Source organism: Vulpes lagopus, chromosome 1 (assembly GCF_018345385.1).
Source record: "Vulpes lagopus strain Blue_001 chromosome 1, ASM1834538v1, whole genome shotgun sequence".
Taxonomy (NCBI): Eukaryota; Metazoa; Chordata; class Mammalia; order Carnivora; family Canidae; genus Vulpes; species Vulpes lagopus.
The window spans coordinates 155588184-155613960 of NC_054824.1; the positions used below are offsets into that span (position 1 = coordinate 155588184).

General features: G+C 41.3%; 1 protein-coding gene and 1 pseudogene across 9 annotated transcripts in view; one reads left to right on the forward strand and one right to left on the reverse strand.

Annotated features, from left to right (window-relative positions):
- ADCY10 (adenylate cyclase 10) overlaps positions 1–25777 on the reverse strand; it is an 85953-nt gene that overhangs the window by 23248 nt on the left and 36928 nt on the right. For all 9 annotated transcript variants that reach the window (XR_005989054.1, XR_005989053.1, XM_041763750.1 and 6 more), the window contains 6 exons: positions 25355–25441; positions 21027–21301; positions 19020–19156; positions 6642–6770; positions 5172–5450; positions 4766–5056 (listed from right to left, as the gene is read on the reverse strand). Coding sequence is in view for 7 of the 9 variants with exons in the window: in XM_041763750.1 (XP_041619684.1) it covers positions 4766–5056; positions 5172–5450; positions 6642–6770; positions 19020–19156; positions 21027–21301; positions 25355–25441 (1198 nt within the window). In the remaining 2 variants the exon portion in view is untranslated. The remainder of the gene's footprint in view (positions 1–4765; positions 5057–5171; positions 5451–6641; positions 6771–19019; positions 19157–21026; positions 21302–25354; positions 25442–25777) is intronic.
- LOC121495806 lies at positions 15786–16143 on the forward strand (annotated as a pseudogene).

Sequence of the window (25777 nt, forward strand, 5' to 3'; positions counted from 1 at the left end):
AATATTCATACCAAAATGGCCCATCTTGGAGTGACCTGCAGTGGCTCCTACAGTGTTAAGCCACTGGCAGTTTGGTTATAGATGATAACATTATCCTAACTAATTTACCCTGCAGCAACTAAAACTATGAGTAAATGATCTGTTTCCAGTGGAGGAAATACAGACGTTTAAATACATACTCCAAAGGCTAACTAAAGGACAGAGAACCTTGAATTTAAAACCTTCAGCCCATTCAGACTCCAGTAGGTTAGAAAATTCCATAATGATCTTGAAACAGAAAACAAATGAGGATGGTTGGATCTAGCCACTTGTCTAATGTAGAAGGAAGAATCCCACGGAGGGGAAGGGACTGGTCTCAGATCATCTGTTAGTGATGGAGGCAGGATGAGAACCTAGGTCTCCCAGCTCCAAGGCCAGTGCATCGCTCCACAGATCTTGTGGAGCATTAAAAATTCAGTTTAAGCACCTAATTATCACCTTCTTTTGAAAGCCTTCTGTGCCCTTGCCCCCAGAGATCTAGTGCCTGGGTCACACGTGCCCTGAGCAGACCTACCTCATGGTCCTTATTATCATACTGTGTGAGGAATAATTTGCCCATCTCTCCTTCTAGATAGCCAGCTAGTGTATTTCTAATGACTAGATGTGAATAAATTCAATTTGGCTTTTTTCTTCTACTCTTCTAAAATTGTTCTTGTAAAGGTTACCAGTGGTTACTGTGTTGCCAGATCCAAAGGTCACATGTTTGTCCACATCTTATTACACCTCTCAGCAGCTTTAAATATCCGCTGAATAAAATGCACATTTGTTGAAAAAGATCGGTAAGAAAATAAAATGCTATTTCTCCTTCAACATCTCTATATTTTTTATGTTTCAAATGGTAATAGTGATAGAATGAGATGCAGAGACCAGTAACATAGGCCAGAAAAGGGAACAAAGTTGGGGAGTACAGATATGCTTTTTGTCGTTATATCATTTACCCCTTGGTGAATAATATTTTTTTAGTCCTCGATTTTCTTCATTATGGACATATTTTATTAAATTTCCCTACTTTAAAGGGGATCTGTAAAATTCAAAAGGAAAAAATACATAAAAAATGATTGTAGGCTCTCAAGAAAGGAGAAAAGCAAAGATATCACTTGCTCATCTCATGGTTTCAAAGACCTAGAAATAAGATCTCAGGTTCAAGGTGACAGATTGAATTCTTTTGCTTATCTCCAGCACCTCCAGGTCCAGGACATTTTATGCCATTAAAATGAGAATAAAATAATCTTAAAAAGCTTAAACATACTATGTATAGAATGGAAGGGATCGATTCTTGTCTTAGGCAGGAGCATCCTCTTTGCCTGGAATGTTCCTCCTCAGTCATCCATAAGACAAAATCTTTCACTTCCTTTGTTTTTTTTTGTTTGTTTGTTTGTTTTGTTTTGTTTTGTTTTTATGAATCTCACCTCTCAATGAGGACTCCACTAATGGCTCTGCATTCCTAATCCCCTTTGCCCTACCCAACACACCTTTTCAGTTTTCTTCCTTGGGATGGGATTTACCCCTTGTAACATACTATAGACTTTACTTCTTTATTATGTTTTTTTTCATCTATCACTTCTCCACAATAGAATGCTCTTTTGTTCACTGATGTATCCTTATGCATGCAGCAGGTCTGGCACACAGTAGAACCTCAGTATTTGTTGAATGAGTAAATGAAATGTTGGGCGGGGTTTCAACACATGTCTGGAAGACAAAGGAGCCAGAGGAGTGGTTGCTGATGAACACTGATGAAGTAGGTAGAGCGAGTTGAAGGACAGAGCCCAGGAGGAAGCCCAAGGACTACAGATCTTTGGGGTTCAAAACTTAAGAAGAAAATAACAGTGTTCAAGAAGGATTGAGAGAGAATTGAAAAGAGAATTTCACGAGAAGAGAAAGTTGCTTTCTTTGACAGCCCTAGTCAGCCTGCTTAAAACCAACTGTGGGGATGCCTGGGTGGCTCAGTCAATTGGGCATCTGATTCTTGATTGTGACTCAGGTCATGATCTTGGGGGTTGTGGGATGAAGCCCCATGCTCAGCAGGGAGTCTGCTTGGGATTCTTTCCCTCTCTTTTCCTCTGTCCCTCCCCCATCCCTAAAGTAAGTAAATAAATAAATATTAAACAAAAATCAACTGTGATTTTACCCCTCACTGCCACAAAATGTATAGATATAATTACAGATACAGATTTACCCACGGGTTCCACACAGTGTGGAATCTTCCCTCCCCTTTCTCTTTTATTTATTTGTTTATATTATTTTTTTTAAAGATTTTACTTATTTATTCATGAAAGACATACAGAGAGAGAGAGGCAGAGACATAGGCAAAGGGAGAAGCAGGCTCCATGCAGGGAGCCCGATGTGGGACTCGATCCAGGCATTCTGGGAGTTTGCACTCACAACCCTGAGATCAAGACATAGGCTGAGATCAAGATTCAGATGCTTAGGGATGGCTGGGTGGCTCAGCGGTTGAGCATCTGCCTTTGGCTCAGGGCGTGACCCAGGGTCCCAGGATCAAGTCCCACATCAGGCTCCCTGCATGGATCCTGCTTCTCCCTCTGCCTGTGTCTCTGCCTCTCTCTCTCTCTCTCTCTGTGTGTGTGTCTCTCATGAATAAATAAAATCTTAAAAAAAAAAAAAAAGATTCAGATGCTTAACTGACTGAGCTACCCAGGTGCCCCTTGCTTTCCCTTTCTCTTATCTCCCTCAGCCAAACCTCTCCCTCAGTACTTTCACTGGTTCCTTGAACAGGGCCCTGTGTTGGGATCGTCCCTGAAGCTTCTTGGATTTGCACTTGCATCCTTGTCCACCCTCACCACCCACCCTCTGGGTGCCAGTTTTGTTGTAGGAGTCTGTCCTCTCTTGGTCCTCAAGTTCTTCTTAAAAGTTGTTATTTTCTTTGAGTCTTCCATTCTAAGGACTAAGGCTCTTCTCACCCTTCCAAGAGAATGTAGGAAGAACTTAAAATGGCTCTAGGCTGGCTTCTTCTTTCATCTGATCCAGAGAAACCCTCATGATCCAGATTCTAAGGCTCTGAACCTAAAGCCTGACTACTCTTTTTTGAAAAGGGAGACAGGCAAGATTTAGTACCGGGTCAACAATAGGTTTGTGCCACAGTGCAAAGCTGCCTTCTCCCCAATCAAGTCCTGAGAGGGCATTGCCTTCCTCACTCTCTGACTCCACTGACTGCTGTACCAAGGAACCTCTTCCAATTTCCCCTGCCAGCTTTGCCCCAAGGTCCTACCCTGCACTTTGGGAGGCTCAGGTGTACTGGGCACACCATGAGCTTAGGAATGAGACTGACCTGTGATTGAATAGTCTATCATTCATTCTGTGGCACTGTAAGTTATTGAATCTTCCAGAATCTCAGTTTTCTTGTGTATAAAATGAAAATAACCCTCCACCTTGAAAGGTTAACGTGAAGATCAAATGAGAATGCATGTGAAATAAAGAATGAATGAAAATAAATATTTATTTTGGGGAGTGCCTGGGTGGCTCAGCTGGTTAAGCATCTGCCTTTGGCTCAGGTCATGATCCCAGAATCCTGGGACTGAGCCCCACATTGGGCTCTCTCCTCAGCAGGGAATCTACTTCTCCCTCTCCCTCTACTCCTTCCCCCAATCGTGTTCTCTTTCTTGCTTGCTCACTCTTTCAAATAAATAAAATCTTTTAAAAAATTATTTTTTGTACCTACTAGTGCTAGGCACTTTACATAAATTTCTTTCCAATTTTTTAAAAGATTTTATTTATTTATTCATGAGAGACATAGAGAGAGAGAGAGAGAGAGAGAGAGGCCGAGACATAGGCAGAGAGAGAAGCAGGCTCCATGCAGGGAGTCCAATGTGGGACTCAATCCCAGGACTCCAGGATCATGCCCTGGGCTGAAGGCAGATGCTTAACCACTGAGCCACCTAGGCATCCCTCTTTCCAATTTTTAATATCCATATAATAAAAGAATTCTGTCTTGTGGCCTCTGCTTTCCCAACCAGATTTAGCCATAATCACCAAGGCCTTTGGCTAGAGCATGTAGCCCTCTGGTGCTCCTTGGTCAACCATGAGGGAGGGCTGAAGTTGGGGTTGCTGCCCTGAGCCTCACATCCATCATGCCTACATTAAGTGAGTCCCTAGTTCCTGATACCCTTTGAATCCTTTCCTGTGTCTTCCTAGATTGTGTGGCTGATTTGTGCTATAAGACTGTAACTTTCTCACTTTTGCTTCACAGATGGTCTTGAATCCCTGCCCTGAGCCCAAGCCCCCTTTTCTGGGGCCCTAACCTGCTTAGGTCTGCATAATTCTCCCCCACTCATATTTTTTCTCTGATGGAACCTCGTTTCAAACCTGACTGCCAAAGCAACATTCTTACCTGCCAAGAAACAGTAGTCCCTCCTGCTCTTGTTTCTGCTTCAACATGTGAGACCCCCACCCACCACCCCCACCCTTGGATTCCATCCCTTGGTGTGAATTATTCTGGGTCAGTTTTATTCCTCTGGATATTCTTTGAGCTCTGATTGCACCCATTTGCCAGAGTCCCGATCCTCAAACTCTGACAGTCTCACAGTGAGACTTTCTGGTGGACTCAGCTACTCACATGTCTCCCTTACCCACTCCAGTGACCTACACAACTCTCGCCATTAGTAAAGCTTGCTTGAGTAAAGTCCCCTCAAGGGACTTGAAGCCCTCAAGGTCCAAATCCACTCCGTTCTCCAGGAATAGCTAGGACTAATTAGGAATGAAGTATGTTTACCTTTAAATCCCTGGAACTTAGCCATCCTCTTAATGGTATCCACGTCCAAACTGTTGAGCCGAATGTTCACTGTGAAGTGGTGGAAGGGAATGAAGTCCCCACTTTGGCAGTGGTCACATTTGTGTGCACTCTCCTCTAAGAAGCGGGCACATTTCAAGTGCATGGCTTTCTTCTGGTCCTTCAGCCACAGCTCATAGGCTGTCTTCTGCATCATTGGCCTGCAGAATCGAATGATGTGGCACTCGATTACCTCACTTTCCAGCTCACGGAGCTCTTCCTCCTCACCATGAGCTAGGGAGAACAGAAAGGCAACAGATCAGCCCCTGTGCCCTCACACACATCAGTTCTTTGATCAGATGTGCCTTTAACTGACAGAAAATGTGTGTCACTTCCAAGTTTTACTCACCCATTCCTTCACTGGGCTTCAGAGACAGGGAGCGATAATTCACCTCGAATGAGACTATATTCTGTTTTAGAGCCATTTGGAGCTCCTTGCCATTCCGGAAACAATCAAAGACGTTGGATTCCACTAGACTTGCCAGGGCCTTGATCATCATTTTCATATTCCAACAAGGGAGAATCTCAAACAACAACTCTGTAGTGAAGGTCAGGCCGATAATAGCAGCACATCTCACCAACATCTGGTGGGAAAGGCTCATGCTGTCCAACTGAACCAGAGAGATTTCTGCAGGGGGAAAGCCACACAAGAGGGAACCAGTTACCTGTCTGTAGCAAATACAACTTAGAGATGGACAACTGTCCTACTCTATACTGCTTGTTTCACAGGAACCCAGGCACACTAAACCAAAAAAGATTTGCTTACTACCTACTTCACAGACAGCATGTGTGTTGCGAGTACAAAAGAGGGAGGTGCTGCTATCTGAAATATGCACAGCATACCGGCCAGACAAGAATGAGATGGATTTCGAGGTGTTTGGGTTTTGGGCTAAAGTGTGACAGGGTTTGTGAGGAGAGGGGAGGCCGTGGTAGGCCATGCCAGTCAGAGGAGAGCACTGCCATCTATCTACCTGCTATGTTCACTTCTCCAGCTGGGCCTTGTCTGTCCTCCTCACTGACTCTGCCTCCTCCTAGCCACAAGCCTCCTCTCAGCCTCCCCGGAGACTCATTTGTTCTTGAGACATCTACTACTGTCTCTATGCTCATAATAAAGTGCCAGAGAGCTTTGAGCTCCATTTCCAACTTCTCACTTAAGCATGGGTGTCACAGTCACATGGCTTCCTGGACATCTTGACCAGGATGTCCTTTCATTACATCACCTGCCTTCAGGACAAAATCTCACTTTCTCCACTTGTTCACAAAACACTTGGCAGAAGCCAAGTTACCCCACCTTCCTACTTTCATAGACATAGTGAATGAAACAAACGCTTTCCTGAAGACTTAGAACCTTGAGGTGTCCTTAAGTCATCCTTCAAACACTTTCAGTTTTTTATAGATGGTGTGTCTGGAGTGTAATTCATACTAGAACATGGCTTGAAAGTCATTTTTCTTTAAAGAATAATACTGCTCAGATATAAATTCCATGCTTGTTGTTTCTTATAAAAGTAAATGGCAGAAAGTTTCAGGATTTGATTTTCTCTCTCATTATTTGGCTTTGATTTAATGAAAAACGTACTGTACTTCATTTATGCAGTTGAACTAAACTTTGTTCAAATCAGACTCCAGAATATGCTCAGGGGAGCAGATGGCTCCAAAGCAGAGGCAGAAAACCTAAACCTTCCATGGCGATTTCAACTGCTTGGGGCAACAGAAAATAACCACCACGGTCTGCTATGGTCTTTCTCTCTCCCTTGCATCCTAGAAAGGACAAGGGGAGTCCAGGTCCTGGAAAAGGAACACGGGGTCAAATTTTCTTTACCTTTTAATGATGCTGGCGGTGACAAGTTTTGCAATTTGACATCACTAATGAGGTTACAGACTTCTTCAATTTCCTCATCATTACTGAGAGTAAGTATTTTTAATTCCTCTGTAGGTCTACTAAAATTCTCTGTAGGGAGATGAAAAGGAAGAAAGTTTGAGAGCCATCTGATTTTCTTTTTTTAAAAAGATTTTACTTACTTATGGGACAGAAAGAGAGCATGAGCAGGGGAAAGGGGCAGAGGGAGAAGCAGACCTCCCTGCCAACCAGGGAGCCTAATGTAAGGGCTGGATCCCAGGACTCTGAGAGATCATGACCTTGAGCTGAAGGCAGTCACTTAACCGACTGAGCCACCCAGTCACCTTATCTTGATTTTCCAGTAAACTTCAAGATGGATCTTATGAAAGAAAGAGCAGGTAGGGATGTGCGTTGGCTTGCCAAATATTTTGGAATATCATTTTAAGTAAATTAATATATGAAAACCTAAATGGGTTCAAAATGTTCTGCTGCCCCCAAAAGTATTGGTAAGAATTATTGGAAGTCTTACATAATACATGCAGTTCTACAAAAACTTGATTCAAAGGTTATCAGGATGTATCTTATAGTATATATTAACATATATTTGCATGCACATTCAAATACCAACACTCGGATGCAAACATGTTCTGTGGGAGACTGTATTTGACTTACAACATGGTAGTCAGAAAGAGATATTTAAAATGGCAAGGTTGGGTACCACACTTGCCTAGTAACTTTGTCTCCTGGTACTCCAAAATGCATTACCTACTTATTCCTCCAGACATTCATGTAACGCTTGAATCACATGACACTGTGATATGTGATGTGGAAATACAAAGATCAACACAGTTAAGTTTCTAATCTCCTGGAGTGACAAGATATGTACACAAAGAGCTAAGCTTCCAGGCAGTAAACATGTGCCATGTGAGTCAGAGTTCAATATTGATACAGTACAGACCTTTTGTGCACCATAGCCTGTGAAGGCTATAAATGTGAATAATGCATGCTTCCAACCCTAAGGAGCTTAACATCTATAGAGACAGATACTGAAGTAATTAGTCATAATGTCAGAAAGAGTGATTCAAGAGCTAAAAAGCACAGAGCAGTGTGTTGTGAGAATAGAGAAGAGAAAAACAACTCAGTCTTGGTGGAGTCAGAAAGGCTTTATGGAGGAGAAAGTATTTTGGCTGAACCTCGAAGGATGAAGGGGTTATCCAAGTGGAAGACTGAGGGGTGATCAACGCAAGGGCATAGAAGAGGACTCTGCAAATTAGGGGACTGGAAGGAAACCAGTGCAGCTCAACTACAGCTTGTGGGATGCTGGACTACTGGGGGATGGGGCACATGTCGGGAGAAAGGGTTTGGGAGCAGATTGTGGAGGGCATTTAACATCACACTATGAAGTTTGGACTTTATTCCAAAATAAAGAGGAAATATCACAGGTTTCTGAAAGGGAGATAGCAGTCATCCACCAGCTACTTGTAGGAAGGTAACAGGGAAGTGTGTATGGGAGAAGAGAACAAAAGAGGGAAGACTATGTAAGAAATGGTATCAATGGAATATGAAGAAGTGATGGTGGGTAGGACAAGCTAATGGTACCAAGCGTTGTATGGAGGAAATGGGTCTGAGCAAGGTGGTGATGGAGCTGAGATGCAAATGTTGCCGAGAATCAAACTGGGAGATACAGGAGGAGGTGCAGTATGGGAGGGAGGGCAGTGCATTAAGGTTTAAGTAGGTTGAGTTTGAGGGGGTCTAGAAGATGATCCAATGGGCAATTGGGAATATGCCCTGAGCAAGCAACAGTTGAGGGAGAGAAGAGCCAACTGTGTGAAGCACCTGAGGAGAGAGGACAGTGGTCTGAAGCGGAAAGGAGTATACTGTGTCACAGCAGCAGAAATGCCAGAAATGCAACCAATGTGGCTGGAACACATTTCAGAGCATTGATGAGTCTAGACGGAAGTGAAAGTCAGATTCTCGAGGGGTTTCCAGTCCTGGTTGGGAGGTTGGATTTCATTGTAAGCTCAGTGGGAAACCACTAAAAGTTGTGCATATGTTTCTAAAAAAATCTTTGTATTTGGAAAGTTTCAAACTTACCAAAAGTTGTAAGAATAAAACTGTGTACTAAGAATAAAGCTATGTACTCTTTATTCGAAGTTACCTATTGTTAATATTTTTTCCTCATTTGCCATATCCTTTGTTTTTTCTATATGTACATATTTTTTTCTGGAGCATTTGAATGCAGGTTGCATTTTTTCTTCCAATATGGGATCAAGTCTAGGACCTTGTATTGTATTTAGTTGTCATTGTTTTTTTTTAATTTAGGTGAAATTCATAGACAATTAACCATTTTAATGTTTATAATTCAATGGCATTTGGTGCATTCACATTGTTGTGCAACCAAAACCTCTCTCCAGTTTCAAAATTTTTTCATCACCCCAGAAGATCCTGAACAGTTGTAGTGTTTATGTTTACATATTATCTTCTTAAGATAATATGGTTAATATATTGTTGTAACAGACCTATCTAAAAATAATGATCATAGCACTCATTGTCCACCTGATGATCCATTCTCCTTAAAACTAGTTTGAAAAAAAAAAGAAACTAGTTTGGCCAAGAGAAACCTTTCTTAACTGTTTTTAAATCATGATTACCCACAAACAAACAAACAATAACAAAAAAACAGCTTTCTTTTAAAAAGCAAACTTATGTCTCTCATTCTCTGAAAAACAAACCTCTTAACTCAACCTTGCTTTTCTCTCAGACAATTGTCTGTTTCACTTCTCTAGATGTGACCATGCTGGCCATGTGGTCCTGTGGGTCTGTCATTATACACAAAATGACAGGCAACAGATGAAGCCACAGACCAAAACACAGTTCATGGAGGGACATGAGGCCTCTGAGCTTCACTCCATCACTCAAGGAGACATAAAGAAGCAAGAGGATTTTTTTGCGTGTGAAATTTCTCTTATTATCACTTTTAGGTGGTAATTTTCTATCCTGCTATGTACAGAAAACCAGCACTATAAGTTCCTCTATTACAAATATTTGTCTAAGCACGACACTGATTTTCCATTCACATGCTCACCCTTAAATGTATCTCAGTAAAGGAGTTGTTATTCCACAAGCTTAGCAATATTAGTGTGCACAGTGCTTAGAGCTATAAAAGAAATCACCATCACTTACTGGAGAACTTCCATTTCTAGAAAGATGGAGTATACATGTTTTTGTCTATTCCCCCTGTTAACTACAGCTAAAAACACTGTCATTATATATAAAGCAAATATAAGAAGACACTGAAGGTGGAGAGAAGTCAGACTGGCTAGAGACACTGGGACCCAAGGAACAACACAGCAGTGAATTTCCTATATCCCAGACTTGAGTGAAGAATCTCACAATCCAGAAATAACAAGGGTTGCAAACAATAGCCTGAACTTTCTGCCAAAGGACCAGCAAAGAGGCATCTAGCAAGACAGGAAATTCTTAGACAATAAAAATTTTACTTCAGCCAAACAAACAAACAACAAAATTCCCCCCAAACAAATAACTGTAGCCCATGTCTGCTCCCACCAGCAAAGGCTGGTGGGATGAGCCTAGGCTTCCATCCCAAAAGCTGAAAGAAAAGAACTGTCAAACCAGAATCCTATATCCACCACAAAAAGCCTCCACAAATGAAGGGGAAATCAAGATAGTCTCAGATAATGGGACACTAAGACAGTTTGTAGCCAGCAGACCTACCCTGAAAGAATGACTAAAAGACATTCTCTAAACAGAAAAGAAACAATAAAAGAAGAAAAAGAATATCAGAAAAGAATAAAGAATAAGATAAGCAAAAATATGGGTAAGTACAATAGATTTCACTTCTCCTTTTTAGTCTTGTAAATTGTGTTTGCAGTTTAAACAAAAATCATAACAACTTCCTTATGTGGTTCTAAATGTATGCAGAAAAAATATTTAAAATAATTATAAATAGTAGATGGTAAAGGAATGTAAAGGGGGATAAAGTTTCCAATCTTTACTCAAACTGGTAAAAACGGTGACACCAGTAGACTGTGATAACATATGTATATATTATTTAATAGATAGAGCAATCACTAAAAAAAGCTATACAAAAAGATAGCCTCAAAAATGCCATAGATTGGGATCCCTGGGTGGCGCAGTGGTTTGGCGCTTGCCTTTGGCCCAGGGCGCGATCCGGAAGACCCGGGATCGAGTCCCACGTCGGGCTCCCGGTGCATGGAGCCTGCTTCTCCCTCTGCCTATGTCTCTGCCTCTCTCTCTCTCTCTGTGACTATCATAAATAAATAAAAATAAAAAATAAATTAAAAAAAATGCCATAGATTAATCAAGATAGAATTCAAAAGAATGCGCAAATAGTTAAGGGAAATAGGAAAATAGAAACAGTGATATGGGGAGAAGAAAAGGAACAAAAGGTAAAATGGCAGACTTAAACTCTAACATATCAATTATTGCATTAAATGTAAATGGTTCAAAATATAACAATTGAAAGATAAATCACTTGAAAGTATTTATTTTTTTATCTGAGTATATTATAGCACTAAAAATGCATGCATAAGAAAGAAATGTCTCACTGATAATCTAAACCTCCAACAATGAAGAAGAGCAAATTAAACTCAAAGCAAGCAAAAGGAAGGAAATAATAAGAGCAGAAATCAAGGGACGCCTGGGTAGGTCAGCAGTTGAGTGCCTGCCTTTGGCTCAGGGTGTGATCCCAGAGGTCCAGAATCAAGTCCTGCATTGGGCTCTTCGCAGGGAGCCTGCTTCTCCCTCTGCTTATGTCTCTGTCTCTCATGAATAAATAAATAAAATCTTTTAAAAAAAGATTTCAACAATCAACAAAACAAAGGGCTGAATCTTTGGAAAGATCAAGAAAATTGACAAATCTGTAGTTAAGACTACAAGAAAGAGAGAAAATACAAATTACCAATATCAGGAATGAAATGGGATATCACTACAGACCTTACAGACATCAAGATGATACTAACGGAATACTATGAACAACTTCAGACGCATCAATTTTTTTTTAAGATTTTATTTATTTATTCATGAGAGACACAGATACAGAGGCAGAGACATAGGCAGAGGGAGAAACAGGCTCGTTGCAAGGAGCCTGATGAGGGACTCAATCCCAGGACTCCAGGATCACGCTCTGAGCCAAAGGCAGATACTCAACCACTGAGCCACCCAGGTGTCCCTAGACATATAAATTTGAGAACTTAGATGAAATGGAGTAGTTTCTCAAAAACAAAACAAAACAAAACAAAAAACAAAAAACCACACACAAAAAACCCAACCCTACCATAATTAATACACTATAAAATAGATTATTTGAATGCCTCGTAACTATTAAGGAGATCAAAATTTTAATTTATAAACTCCCCAAAAAGATGTTGAGGTTTTTCCTTAAATTTTCCTTGTCTAGCAGGCAAAATGGCAGTTTTACATCTTGAAGACACTCCTGTCTCCCCCAGAAGCACCCTGCCCATCCATAGAGCTTATGAGTCATAAGAGGAAGAGGCTTCTTCAAGATGGAGCAATGCAATACTTGTAATTTTTGTAAATGGCCCCATCTTTCAAAATGATGTCATTTCTACATTTGATATGTTTGTATTTCTGTAGGATGTATATAGTTTAGGGGATTTGTTTGTTTTTGTCTTTTAGAAAAGTTAACATGTCTGTTTTTATTTATTGCTTGAAAAAGATCATTCGAAGAAAAATACATTTTCAATCACCAAAGAAACCAACTAAACCAAAACTCCTCCCCCCAAAAAATCTCCATGGGATGCCTGGGTGGCTCAGCGGTTGAGCATCTGCCTTCGGCTCAGGGTGTGATCCCAGGATCTGGGATCGAGTCCCACATTGGGCTCCCCCCGCAGGGGACCTGCTTCTCCCCCTGCCTATGTGTCTGCCTTTCTCTCTGTGTCTTTCATGAATAAATAAATAAATCTTAAAAAAAAAATAGGGATCCCTGGGTGGCTCAGCGGTTTAGTGCCTGCCTTTGGCCCAGGGTGTGATCCTGGGGTCCCAGGATCGAGTCCTGCAACAGGCTCCCTGCATGGACCCTGCTTCTCCCTCTAATTGTGTCTCTGCCTCTCTGTGTGTGTGTCTCTCATGAATAAATAAATAAAATCTTAAAAAAAGAAATCTCCAGGATGGGATGGTTTCACTGGAAAATTCTACCAAACATTTAACGAAGACTATCTCCAATTCTACACAAAATTTGCCAAGAAACAGAAGAGGCGGAAACAATTTCTATTTCATTTTACAAAGCTAGTATTACCCTGATGTCAAAAACAGACAAAAACGCCAAAGAGGAAGAGGGAGAGAAAAATACAGAACAATACCCCACATGAATATAGATGGAACAATCCTTAACACCATATTAAGCCAATAGAATTTAGCAACATACGAGAATAAGAATAGAACATGCCTAATGGGGTTTATGCCAGGGATGCAAGGCTGATTCAATATTTGAAGGGTAATCAATGTAATCTACTATACTAGCAGAAAAGAAAATTCACATAATCATAACAATCAATGCAAAAAATAACCTGATAAGATTCAAAGCTCATTCTTTTTTTTTAAAAAGATTTTATTTATTCATTTGACATAGAGAGACAGAGCATAAACAGGGGGAGCAGCAGAGAGAGAGAGAGAGAGAGAAGAGAGAGAAGCAGGCTTTCTGCTGAGCAAGGAGCCCGATGTGGGGGGGGGGGGCTCAATCCCAGGATCCAGGGATCATGACCTGAGCTGAAGACAGAGGCTTAGCCAACTGAGCCACTCAAGGTACCCCTCAAAGCTCATTCTTGATAAAAAACTCTCAGAAAAATAGAAATAAAGGAGAACTTTCTCAACTTGAAAAAGAGCATCTACAAAAAACCTACAGCTAACAGCATACTAATGCTTGAAGATTGAATGCTTTCTCCTTAAGATCAGGAATAAGGCAAAGATGGCTACTCATACCACTCTAGAACTGGAAGTTCTAACCAGTTGAAAAGGCCAAGAAAGAAAATAAAAAGTATACAGATCAGAAGGGAAATAATAAAATTGCTCCTATTTGCAGATGACATGATTTTGTACATAGAAAATCCCTAAGACTCTACAAAATAAAAATCTCTTAGAATTAATAAGTGAGTTCAGCAAGGACACAATTCAGTTGCATTTCTACATACTACCAATGAACATGCGAACACCAAAATTAAAAACATATAACATTTACTATATATATATATATATTTTAAAGATTTTATTTATTTATTCATGAGAGACACAGGGAAAGAGGCAGAGACATAGTCAGTGGGAGGAGAAGCAGGCTCCTCACAGGGAGCCTGATATGGGACTCAATCCCAGCAGTCTGGGATCATGCCCTGAGCTGAAGGCAGATGCCCAACCACTGAGCCACCCAGGCGTCCCTTATCTTTTTAAAGAGATTTTTTTATTTATTTAAGAGAAAGAGAGAAAGTGTGCACATGTGCACGCACATGCACACACAGGGAAGGGGCAAAAGGAAAGGAAGAGAGAGTCCCAAGCAGAATTCTGCACTGAGCATGGAGCCTGACTCAGGGCTCAATCCCATGACTCTGAGCCACAACCAAGAGTCCAACACTCAACTGACTGTGTCAAGGCGCCCCTACAATATATTTTTTTAAAGGAAATATTTAAGTGTCAATCTAACAAAACATGTACACGATTTGTATGGCTGAAAACTACAAAAGACTCATGAAAGAAATCAAAGAAAATCTAAAAATAAGTGGAGAGGTGTAATGTGTTCATGGATTGGAAGACAACATAGAAAAGATGTCAATTTGCCCCAAATTGATATACAATGCAATGCATATATATTGAAATTCCTATTAAAATCTCTCCCAGGGGGCATCTGAGTGGCTCAGTCTGTTAAGCAGCTGACTCTTGGTTTCAGCTCAGGTCATGATCTCAGGGTCCTGGGATCAAACCCCATGTTGGGCTCCAAGCTCTGCACTCAGCAAGGAATCTGCTTCAGGATTCTCTCTCTCTCTCTCTGCACCTTCCCTGTGCTCACGTGCTCTGTCTATCTCTCTCAAATAAACAAATCTTTTTTTTTTTTTAAGATTTTATTTATTTATTCATGAGAGACACACACAGAGAGGGGCAGAGACACAGGCAGAGAGAGAGGCAGGCTCCACGCAGGGAGCCCGACATGGAACTTGATCCCAGGACCCCAGGATCACACCCTGGGCTGAAGGCAAGCGCTCAACTGCTCAGCCACCCAGGCATCCCTAAACAAACAAATCTTTATTATTATTATTTTTAACAAATAAATCTTTAAAAAAAATCCCACCAAGATTTTTTGTAGATAAAGATGACATTATTCTAAAGACTTATTAATTTTTTGAAAGGGCGGGGGAGAGGGAGAGAATCTCAAGCCAACACCCCGTTGAGTGCAGAACCCACTTGGAGCTCAATCTCATGACCTTGAAAATCATGACCTGAGCTGAATCCAAGAGTTGGATGCTTAACTGACTGAGCCACCCAGGTGCCCCCAGACAAGATTATTCTAAATTTCATAAGGAAAGGCAAAGGATGGGGATCCCTGGGTGGCGCAGTGGTTTAGCGCCTGCCTTTGGCCCATGGCGCGATCCTGGAGACCCGGGATCGAATCCCACGTCGGGCTCCCGGTGCATGGAGCCTGCTTCTCCGTCTGCCTATGTCTCTGCCTCTCTCTCGCTCTCTCTGTGACTATCATGAATAAATAAAAAAAAAAAAAAAAGGAAAGACAAAGGAACAAGAATAGCTAAAACAATTTTGAAAAAAGAAGAATATGGGAGGAATCAGTTTACATTGTTTCAAGACATAGAGTAATCAAAACTGAATGGTCTTAGCAAGGGATAGACACATAGATCAATGGAACAGAATAGGGAACCAAATATACACCCCCATAAATACATCCAACTGATTTTTGCCAAAGCTGCAAAAGCAATTCAAGGAAGAAAATACAGCCTTTTAGCAAATGGTGCCAGGGCAAGTGGACATCCATGGAGTGTAGGAAGGAGAAAAGAAGGGCTTCAACCTACGTCTCACACCTTATATGAGATCAAGCTTCCTTTCCAGGGCTTTCTAGGGCCCAGCAGAATGGCTCCCACAAAGAAGGGTGGCGAGAAGAAGGGCTGTTCTGCCATCAATGAGGTAGTGACCAGAGAATACACCATCAACATTTACAAATGTATCCATGGAGTAGGTTTCAAGAAGCACTAAAAGAGATCTGGAAATTAGCCATGAAGAGGATGGGAACTCCAGACGTGTGCATTGACACCAGGCTCAACAAAGCTGTCTGGGCCAAAGGAATAAGGAACGTTCCATACCGTACCTGTGTGCGGTTGTCCAGAAAACGTAAGGAGGAAGATTCACCAGGCAAGCTCTGTGCGCTGTTACCTACGTACCTGTCACCACTTTCAAAAATCTACAGACTGTTAATGTGGATGAGAACTAATCACTGATTGTCAAATAAAGGTATAAAACTAAAAAAAGAAAAAGAAAGAAAGAAAGAAGGAAGAAAGAAAGAAAGAAAGAAAGAAAGAAAGAAAGAGAAAGAAAGAAAGAAAGAAAGAAAGAAAGAAAGAAAGAAAGAAAGAAAATTAACTCAAAATGGGATCACAAACTGAATTGTAAAATGTAAAGCTTTGAAAAAAAGGAAAAACACAGAGAGGAAAACCTTTGATATCTAGAGATAATCACAAGGAGTTCTTGGATTTAACATGACTCATAAAAGGAAAAATTGATGATTGAACTTAGTCAAAATTAAAACACTTTGAGAGATCCTTTGCAAAAAATGAAGACAGGCCACAAAGAGAAAATATTTGCAAACCCACATATGGCAAAGGACCCATATTTAGACTAGATTAGAAACTCTCAAAACTTGGGGCACCTGGGTGGCTGACAGGGCACTTGAGCACCTGCCTTCAGCTTAGGCTCCTAGGAAAGAGACCCCAGTCGAGTCCCCTGCTCAGGGAGTCTGCTTCTCCTTCTCCCTCTGCCTCTTCCTCTGCTCATGCTCTGTCTCTGTTTCTCTCAAATAAATAAAATCTTAAAAAGAACGAAAAAAAGAGAGATACTCTCAACATTAAAAAAACATACTCAACATTAAAAAAACAACAAGTAATCCAACTAGAAAATGGGCAAAAAGCATGGAAAGATATTTACCAAAGATGTAGAGATGGCAAAAGAAAACATATGAAAAGGTATTCAACATCATTAGCAATTGGGGAGATGCAAATTAAAACCACAGTTAGATATCACCAGACACTTATCAGAATGGCTAAAATAAAAAACATAGTGACAACAAATGCTAGCAAGGATTGCAGAAAATTCCAGCTCCCTCCATACACTATTACTGGTAATGTAAAATTATATAGCCACTTTGAAAATAGTTTGGCAGTTCAGGGGCGCCTGGGTGGCTCAGATAAGTATCTGCCTTCTGCTCAGGTCATGATCCCAGGGTCCTGGGGTGGAGCTTCACATAAGGCTCCCTGCTCAATGGAGAGTCTATTTTTTCCTCTCTCTCTGCCTACCACCTTCCTCCCCTGCTCATGCTCTCTCTACCTCTCTCAAAAAAAAAAAAAAAAATCTGGGATCCCTGGGTGGCTCAGCAGTTGGGCGCCTCCCTTCAGCCCAGGGTGTGATCCTGGAGTCCTGGGATGGAGTCTCACATCGGGCTTCCTGCATGGAGCCTGATGCTCTCTCTCCTATGTCTTTGCCTCTCTCTCTCTGTCTCTCATGAGTAAATAAATAAAATTAAAAAAATAAAATAAAATCTTGAAAAAAATAATTTGGCATTAAAAAAAAGAACAAAAAACTAACAATGTAACTATTGCACTCCTGGGTATTTATTCTAGAGATTTGAAAACTTAGATTCACACAAAAACATGTACACAATGCTTGTAGGAGTTTTGTTTGTAATAGCCAAAAGCTGTAAGCAGCCCAGATTCTGCAACAGACAGATGGGATAACAAACTGTGATGCATCTAAATTCTGAATACCACCCAGCAAGTAACAGCAACAAAGGACTGATACACAGGACAACCTGGAGGACCTTACAGAGTCATGATGAGTGGAAACACCAATCCCAAGAGATTACACATACTGTATGAGTCCAGTTAGACCCCATTCTAAAAATGACAGAATCACAGAAATGGAGAGGGGATTAGTGTTCGCCAGTGATGAAGGGGGAAGGGATGGTTGACAGAAGTGAGGGTGGCTATAAAGTGAGCCACAAGAGGAATCCTTGTGGTGATGGGAACCTTCCGTACCTTGACTGCCTCAATGTCAATATGACGGCTGTGCTATTATACTGTCACTTCCCATGGTATTACTAATGGGAAAACTGGGTAAGCATGCATGAAATCTCTCTATATTGTTTTTTAAAAAACGAGGTAGCTAAGTAGGTAATATTGATTTAGACACTTCATTTATATTCCAAGAGGCTCCCAGAGTTCCTCCTGTGGTGTCAGACACAGAGAAGGTGCTCAGTAGATGTTTGTTGAATGAATAAATGAAGAAGGATTTCAGTTCCTTACCCCCATTTTATAATCACTGCCTACCAAAGATGGTTGTAGCTAGTCCTCAAATATCAGCAACTAACTGGCACAGGTGGCATTGGAACTCTGGGCCCCTGGCTTCACAGTCCAAATGCTCTCTTGATCCCATCTTTTATACCCTCTCTTTCCAAGGAAGAGCTAACATCTCTTCAACCACTATAGATCTCCTTTATGTCGAGACACATATTTTCGTTGTCGTTTGCTAGCACATGGATTTTTCTTATTACTGCCAACTCCCTAAACAAGTATGTGCACCACAGACTTTCATTGTCATTCAAGCTAGCTTTAACCCTCCACATTCTAGAACGCATCCTTACCCTGCTCTCTTTCTCTTCACTAATACTAATCTCCTAAAAATTCCAGCTGGCCTCCTCTCTGCGTTATCTCAGGTTTCAGCCTCTCGTATGTCTCTGTAGCATGGGAACCCTGTTGACAATCCACTTTGAGCTAGAAGTTCTACCTCTGGAAATCAAGGGATTTTGTTCCCCCAACTTAACATCTAACTTCTCTCTTCTGTGTTGATCCTGGGCTTTAAGATTCCCTAGTGTTCTTCCATGTTCTGCCCAAGAACAGCATTTGCAGTGTTCTTCCACCCAGTTCAATGAGTCTCCACAATCACAGTTAAGTTCTCTATAGAGAACTTGGATATCAGGTCCAAGGCTCCTTGCCTCCCCAAACCTCCTGACCCTATAACATGATACAGCCTATGGAAAGCCCATTCCTGCCCTCTCTGCAAAAGGAGCTAGAGAAAGAGCCTGAACTGGGGACTTACTGAACAGATTATTCCAAGACACATCGGTCTTTTCCTCAGACTCCATCGGTTGGAAAGCGAGTACCCTGTGATGGTCAAGGTTTTTTAGCAATTCTTCACAGTAAAATGGAATCCCACAGCTTCCCTCTACCAGGTATCTGCAGTGGAAACAAGGAGACCTCTTTATACCAAACAACCATTTTTTAGGAAGCAAAAATAATTGACTCATTTAATTATTTGAAAGTAACTGTATCTGAAACTAATATTATTCTCTATTTGTTTCCATTCGTTTTCCTTTTGTAGGGTCACTTTTTAATTTTCCTTTCATTTTTATCATTTATTTATTTTAAATATTTTATTTATTTATTCATGAGAGACAGAGAGAGGCAGAGACCCAGGCAGAGAGAGAAGCAGGCTCCCTGCGGGGGGCCTGATGCAGGACTCTATCCCAGGACCCCCCGGGGGATCACGACCTGAACTGAAGGCAGATGCTCAACCACTGAGCCACCCAGGTGTCCCTCTTTCATTTTTAAAAATTAAATAAAACATTTACATTTTTTTCAAAGCCAACACTAGACACTCAGGTACATCAGCAGTCTTGACTCCCTTGCTCTCCTTATAAATAACCACATCAGTCAGTTTCTGGTTTATCTTTCAATGTTTCTTTTAAAAAATGTAAACAGAAACACACAGACTTATTTCACTCCTTTTTCCTTAAAAGGCAGGATGTTATACATGCTGCACACTTGGCTACACCTTGTTTTTTCACCCAAGAATGTATCCTGCTCATCCCCCCATATCAGCAGATCTTTCTCATTCTTTGTAATGCCATATAGTGCTTCATTGTGTGCATCCATCCTATTTTATCCTACCATCTTCTTAGAGATGGACATCTGGATTGTTTTCAGTCTTTTGCTAGTACAAATAATGTCTCGACAAACCTCTGTCCATATGTCACTTTATACTTTTGTTTAATATATCTTTGAGATAGATTCCTAGAATTGGGGTTACTAGATCAAAAGGTAAATGCTTATATATATATAACATATATATATAGTATATATATATACATAGTATAAGTATACATATATAAGTATATATATATATATACACACACACACACACTAAATATATACATACAAATATAGAGAGGAAGACAGAGGCAGAGCAAGAGACAAAGGAAAAGAGCATGCCAAATTCATGCCTGGAGTTATTTTAAATGAGACTGTGCAAGACATCCTTCTTCTAGAAGCAAGGCAAATCCATTAGGAAGAATGGATGTAGATACTAAGGTGGCTTGTTTTTTTGTTTGTTTGTTTTAGATTTATTTATTTGTTCATGAGAGACACAGAAAGAGACAGAGACATAGGCAAAAGGAGAAGCAGGCTCCCTATGGGGAGCCCAACACAGAATTCGATCCCAGGACCCTGGGATCACAACCCGAGCCAAAGGCAGACACTCAACCACTGGAGCCACCCAGGTGCCCCACCAAGGTGGGTTGTAAACAGCCAGCTAAAGAAGGGGCCCTGCCCATGCTGTGAAGGCCACCCCTGTCTGGACCCCAGTAGGGGAGTCATTGAGAAGCTCAGAAAGCAGTAGTTCAAGAGCCAGCCTTCCACGCCTGCCATAGACAGAACACCAATTCCAGCCTACATTAAGGCCAGCTGAGTGAGACCTTGCCTATTTGCAGGCTGTGTCTTTAAAGCTTACCAGTTTGCCTGTATGGACGCCCTCTGTCACTGTTGATTAAATTGAGCACGCCCATAGCCAGCATAATGAGAGGGAAGCAAAACTCACATCTCTGAGCAAAGTTTGAGAAAGTGTAACAGGAGCACAAACAAGGAAAAGGTAAGCAGGGTCCCTCATGACAACCATGATAAAAGGCTCTTTTGAAAGGTAGGACCAGTGAAAATATGGAAATAGGCATATTCCATATTCTTTCAGATAGATCTTAAGAAACATGATGAAGTCTGGATCTGGAGAATGGACATAGATGTGAATACCTCAGGAGAGAAACAGGATACTCACGTGTCCAGTTCCTTTGTGATGCCCCTGACATTGAGGTCCAGGCAGACCTTATTGCGAATATCCTTTGGCTGCACGGCTCCAAGAGTGATGTAAGTGGTGTTCCTGTTCTTCATGATGGCATTGGCAGCTTCACAGGGTATGTCAATGAAGGGAGACAGGGACATGATGATGAAGATAGGAACAGTCCGGATAAGCTTCTCCATAAAGGCCCAGGAAGCTGGATCAACAAACTGGCCCTCATCGATGATAAAAATAATCTTTTCCTCTTTCACTGTCTGCACAAGGTAGAGAAAAAGGAAAATGCTGTAGGACCTTGGGTTTTTATTCATGGGTATAGGTAAGTGTGTGTATGCACTCAGTTTTGTGGCGCTCAATTCAAATATTAAAATCTTTCCGAAAAAAAAAAAAAAAAAATCTTTCCGAGGGCAGCCCCGGTGGCGCAGCGGTTTAGCGCCACCTGCAGACCAGGAGACCCGGAATCGAGTCCCCATGTTGGGCTTCCTGCATGGAGCCTGCTTCTCCCTCTGCCTGTGTCTCTGCCTCTCTCTCTGTGTGTGTCTCTCATGAATAAATAAATAAAATCTTAAAAAAATAAAATCTTTCCGATACATTTGTATTAATTTAGATTCCATTAACTTGTAATTTGTGGCCATTTGGACAGAGCTGGCTGGAATGGATTCTTAGTCAAATCCTTGTGTAAAGATAATGCAAATGTGGGGGATCAATGGGGTTACAGCCAAGTAAAAGCACCCACTGCATAAAAATGACTGATATGTTTACCACAAGTCATTTTAATCTCTCGACAAATGAAGATCTCCTGGCTTTATCAAATTGACATTTATTCAACCAACATGTATGTATTCAACACATACTAACTGAGCATCTACTGGGCAAGGTGCTAATACACAGTGCGGAAGGAAACTGACCTAGTTTATGTTGTTCTAGCACCAACTACGGTATATGTTACGCTTGAAAATGGATCACGTGTCCCTTTCCTTGTATAGGTTCCCTTTCCCCTACTAGTCTGAATTATTTATTCGCTCATCAAGTATTTATTAAGCAGCCATCAGGGTTGGGTTTTGTTCTAGGTGCTGGGGATACAGTATTAAACAAAATAGGGGCTTACATTTTATTTTTTTATTTTTCATTTTATTTATTTTTTTTTAATTTTTTATTTTTTTTCTTTTTTATTTATTTATGATAGTGAGAGAGAGAGAGAGAGAGAGAGAGAGAGAGAGAGAGAGAGAGAGGCAGAGACACAGGCAGAGGGAGAAGCGGGCTCCATGCACCGGGAGCCCGATGTGGGATTCGATCCCGGGTCTCCAGGATCACGCCGGGGCCAAAGGCAGGCGCCAAACCGCTGCACCACCCAGGGATCCCTTTATTTTTCATTTTAAAAAATATTTTGTTTATTTATTCATGAGAGACAGAGAGAGAGGCAGAGACAGGCAGAGGGAGAAGCAGGCTCCTCACAAGGGAACCCAACGACTTAATCCCCCAACCTGGGATCACGCCCTGAGCCGAAGGCAGACACTCGACCACTGAGCCACCCAGGCGTCCCAAGAGCATACATTTTAGGGTCAGCCCCTTGCAGAGCGGGCCCTGCATCCCACTGTGTGAGGTGTCTACACGGAGAGGACCTTCTCTGCTCTTACTGCTTCACACTGCTCTTCACCTCTTCTGGCTCCCTCTGGGGAGATGCTCGATTAACCCATTCTTCCCTTCATTTTTTTATAAATTAAAGCAGCAAAGCTACTTTAAAATTTAAAATTTCACAAGACAATCATTATAAAGTATTATAATCTGTTTTATTACATATACATAATAAGTCTGACCTTACAAACCAATTCTGTGACCAGAGATTTAGCTCTTCAATGATCTGAGGACATTTTAATAGGGAAGGTAGCATTACATTTATTTTGTTTTTGACTGATACCTTTATTTTCTTACTTTAAAAAAAGATTTTATTTATTTATTTGAGAGACTGAAAGCACAAGTGGGTGGAGCAGCAAAGGGAGAAGCAGACTCTTTGCTGAGCAGGGAGCCTCAGGCCTGGGGCTCAATCCCAGGACTCTGGAATCATGACCTGAGCTGAAGGCAGATGCCCAACCGACTGAGCCACCTGGGCACCCCTGACTGATACCTTTAAAAATATAGGGCAGATCAAATGTGAGTTTTCACTATATGACGGCTCTGTCAAGCAGGAGCTAGAAAAGCATGAATTCCATAGTCCATCCTAGGTCCTGGTTTTTTCATATTTAAAATGAGAAGATTGAACTGGATTCTCTTTAATGTGACTAAAAGCCAACATTTACACTGCACTTACTATGTTCCAAGCACTGTGTGATGCTCTTTACATAAATTAACTCATTTATTTCTCATAAGATTCACAGGAGGTGGTCCTATTGAATCTGTTTACTGAGAAAATTTCAGTTAAGAAACTTGCTAAGGTTGCAAAGATAGTAAATGAGCCGAAGATTACTGTCATCACACTTAGCTAAAGCATAGCTTTTGTGGTGGTTTACAAACTAGATTGCACATCAGGACCAACCGAGGAGTTTTAAAACAAAAGCCAACAACTGAACAAATTCCTAAGCCCAATCTAAGCCCCTTTGAATCTTTAGGGGGTAAAACTCATAAATTCATGTTTATTAGTTTTTCGGGTTTTCTTCATTTTCTATAGAGGGTTTTTTTATTCGAGTATAGTTAACATACAGTTTTATATTAGAAGTGGGGAAGGAGAAATTTGTATCAGAAACTTAAGACAATGCCACAAACTTGTATTGATCATTTATAATGTGCCAGATGCTGTCCTGCTCAACAGTAATACAAAAAATGAATCAGGCTCCTTGTCCTTAAGAAACTCACAGCCTCCTGAAGGAGAGAGACATACATATAAGGAACAAATTGTCATAGTGTATGGTAAATATAACAAGAAAGATGTTCAAAGTGCTACAGAATCAGGGTTGAAGAACTAGCATGCCTGGTGCTTTGGGGACTTTTCACCAAAGAAGTGATATTTAAGGATGAATAGCATTTCTCCAGGTTAAAAACAACAACAACAACAACAACTACTTTTGGCTTCTATGTCATTAGCCTTGGGAATTATTTGCATGTATGAAGTATGGGTCGGTGCGATCTGCCTATGCTCGGGCAGTTATATGGAGGATGAACTGGAGTGGAGAGGTATGAGGCATAAGATTAGTTGGAAGCTATGGAAATGGAATAGAGAGAAGTACAGCAAGGAACAGAGGATGGAGACATTGCAGAGACCACCCATGGGAGAAATGGTAGGAGCTGACAGCTCAGTAGATGTGGTAGCAGCGGCAACCGATGAGGAAGTGGGAGCAGAAGCAACTTTAAATGAAGCTTGAATGAATTTACCATTAATGGAATCAAGGATCAGAATGAGGAAGAAGGGGCCTTTGTGGTAGGAAAAATAAAATTCAGTGTTAGACACTGCACTGGATGCGAGATACTACATCCACGTGTTATATATGGAAGGTTCTTAGAAATATGGTTCTGGTGCTCATGGGAGAGGCGAGGACTGGAATATAAATTCGGTGATTGTCAACATAGAGTTCATTGTCATGAGATGACTCAGAGAGAGATCTAAGATGGGGAGAGTGCTTTTTTTTTTTAAGATTTATTTATTTATTTATCCATGAGAGACAGAGAGAGAGAGAGAGAGAGAGAGAGAGAGAGAGAGAGAGAGGCAGAGACACAGGCAGAGGGAGAAGCAGGCTCCACATAGGGAGCCTGGCATGGGACTCAATCCTGGGTCTCCAGGATCACACCCTGGGCTGAAGGTGGCGCTAAACCGCTGAGCCACCGGGTCTGCCCCAGGGAGAGTGTTTCTGATCAAGAGGCACTGTTCTATGTTCTACACAACCCTGTGAGCCAGGTACTACTGTTTCTCTGTTTTATAGATGATGAATCAAAAGCAGAGAAAAGTTAAGTCATTTGCTCAAGATTACCCAGGCAGGAAGTGATAGGCCTAAGGGTTCAAATGTTTGTAGTCTGACTCCAGAGCCTACATATATAACCATTTGGATATATACTGCGTCTCATGCAGAGAGAGAAGGAAAGAGGGTTGGTTTTAAGGAGAGGCCAAACCTCCAGGAGTGATGTTCCAGGGACTCTGTTCAAGCATAGCTAAATTCTGAACACTCTTGACTTGAGGTCTGGAAGGAAGGAAGGAGGAGGGGATGCAAGATGTGTTAGTATAAAGCTTTCATACACTTCCAAGCTTCTAGCCAATGGCCTTTGAACCCCTCAGCCACCTCCCGTTAGCCTCCTCCATTGATTGACCCACAAGATGCTCTTACTTGCTCCAAAATCTTCATAAACAATGCTTCCAATTGCTTTTGCTTTCTCAAGGTGGTCATCTTGGAAACCTCTCGTGAAATAGGGAACTGTATAAAGAATTATGAGAAGATTGAGTCTGGGGGGATAGCAAAGGGAGCTATTAGCTGTGTGACTTTGGGCAAATCACTTTGCCATTCTGTGCCTTCAAATCCTCATATGTCAATGTCCCTTCCAGCTGTGCTACCCTAGATCACTGAGACTAATAGATACAGGAAGTAACAGGGCATACTCTGTCTTTGCCCTGGCAGTCACCTGAGGGAGCAGAAGGACTCTGCGTGTAGCCCCAGTTAGTAGAGTATACCTCTGATGGAAAGGTGAGGAAAAAAATGAATCAGCAGGTGGCCGTTTGGATTTTCTTGAGTATGGTATTTTTAGATACCTCC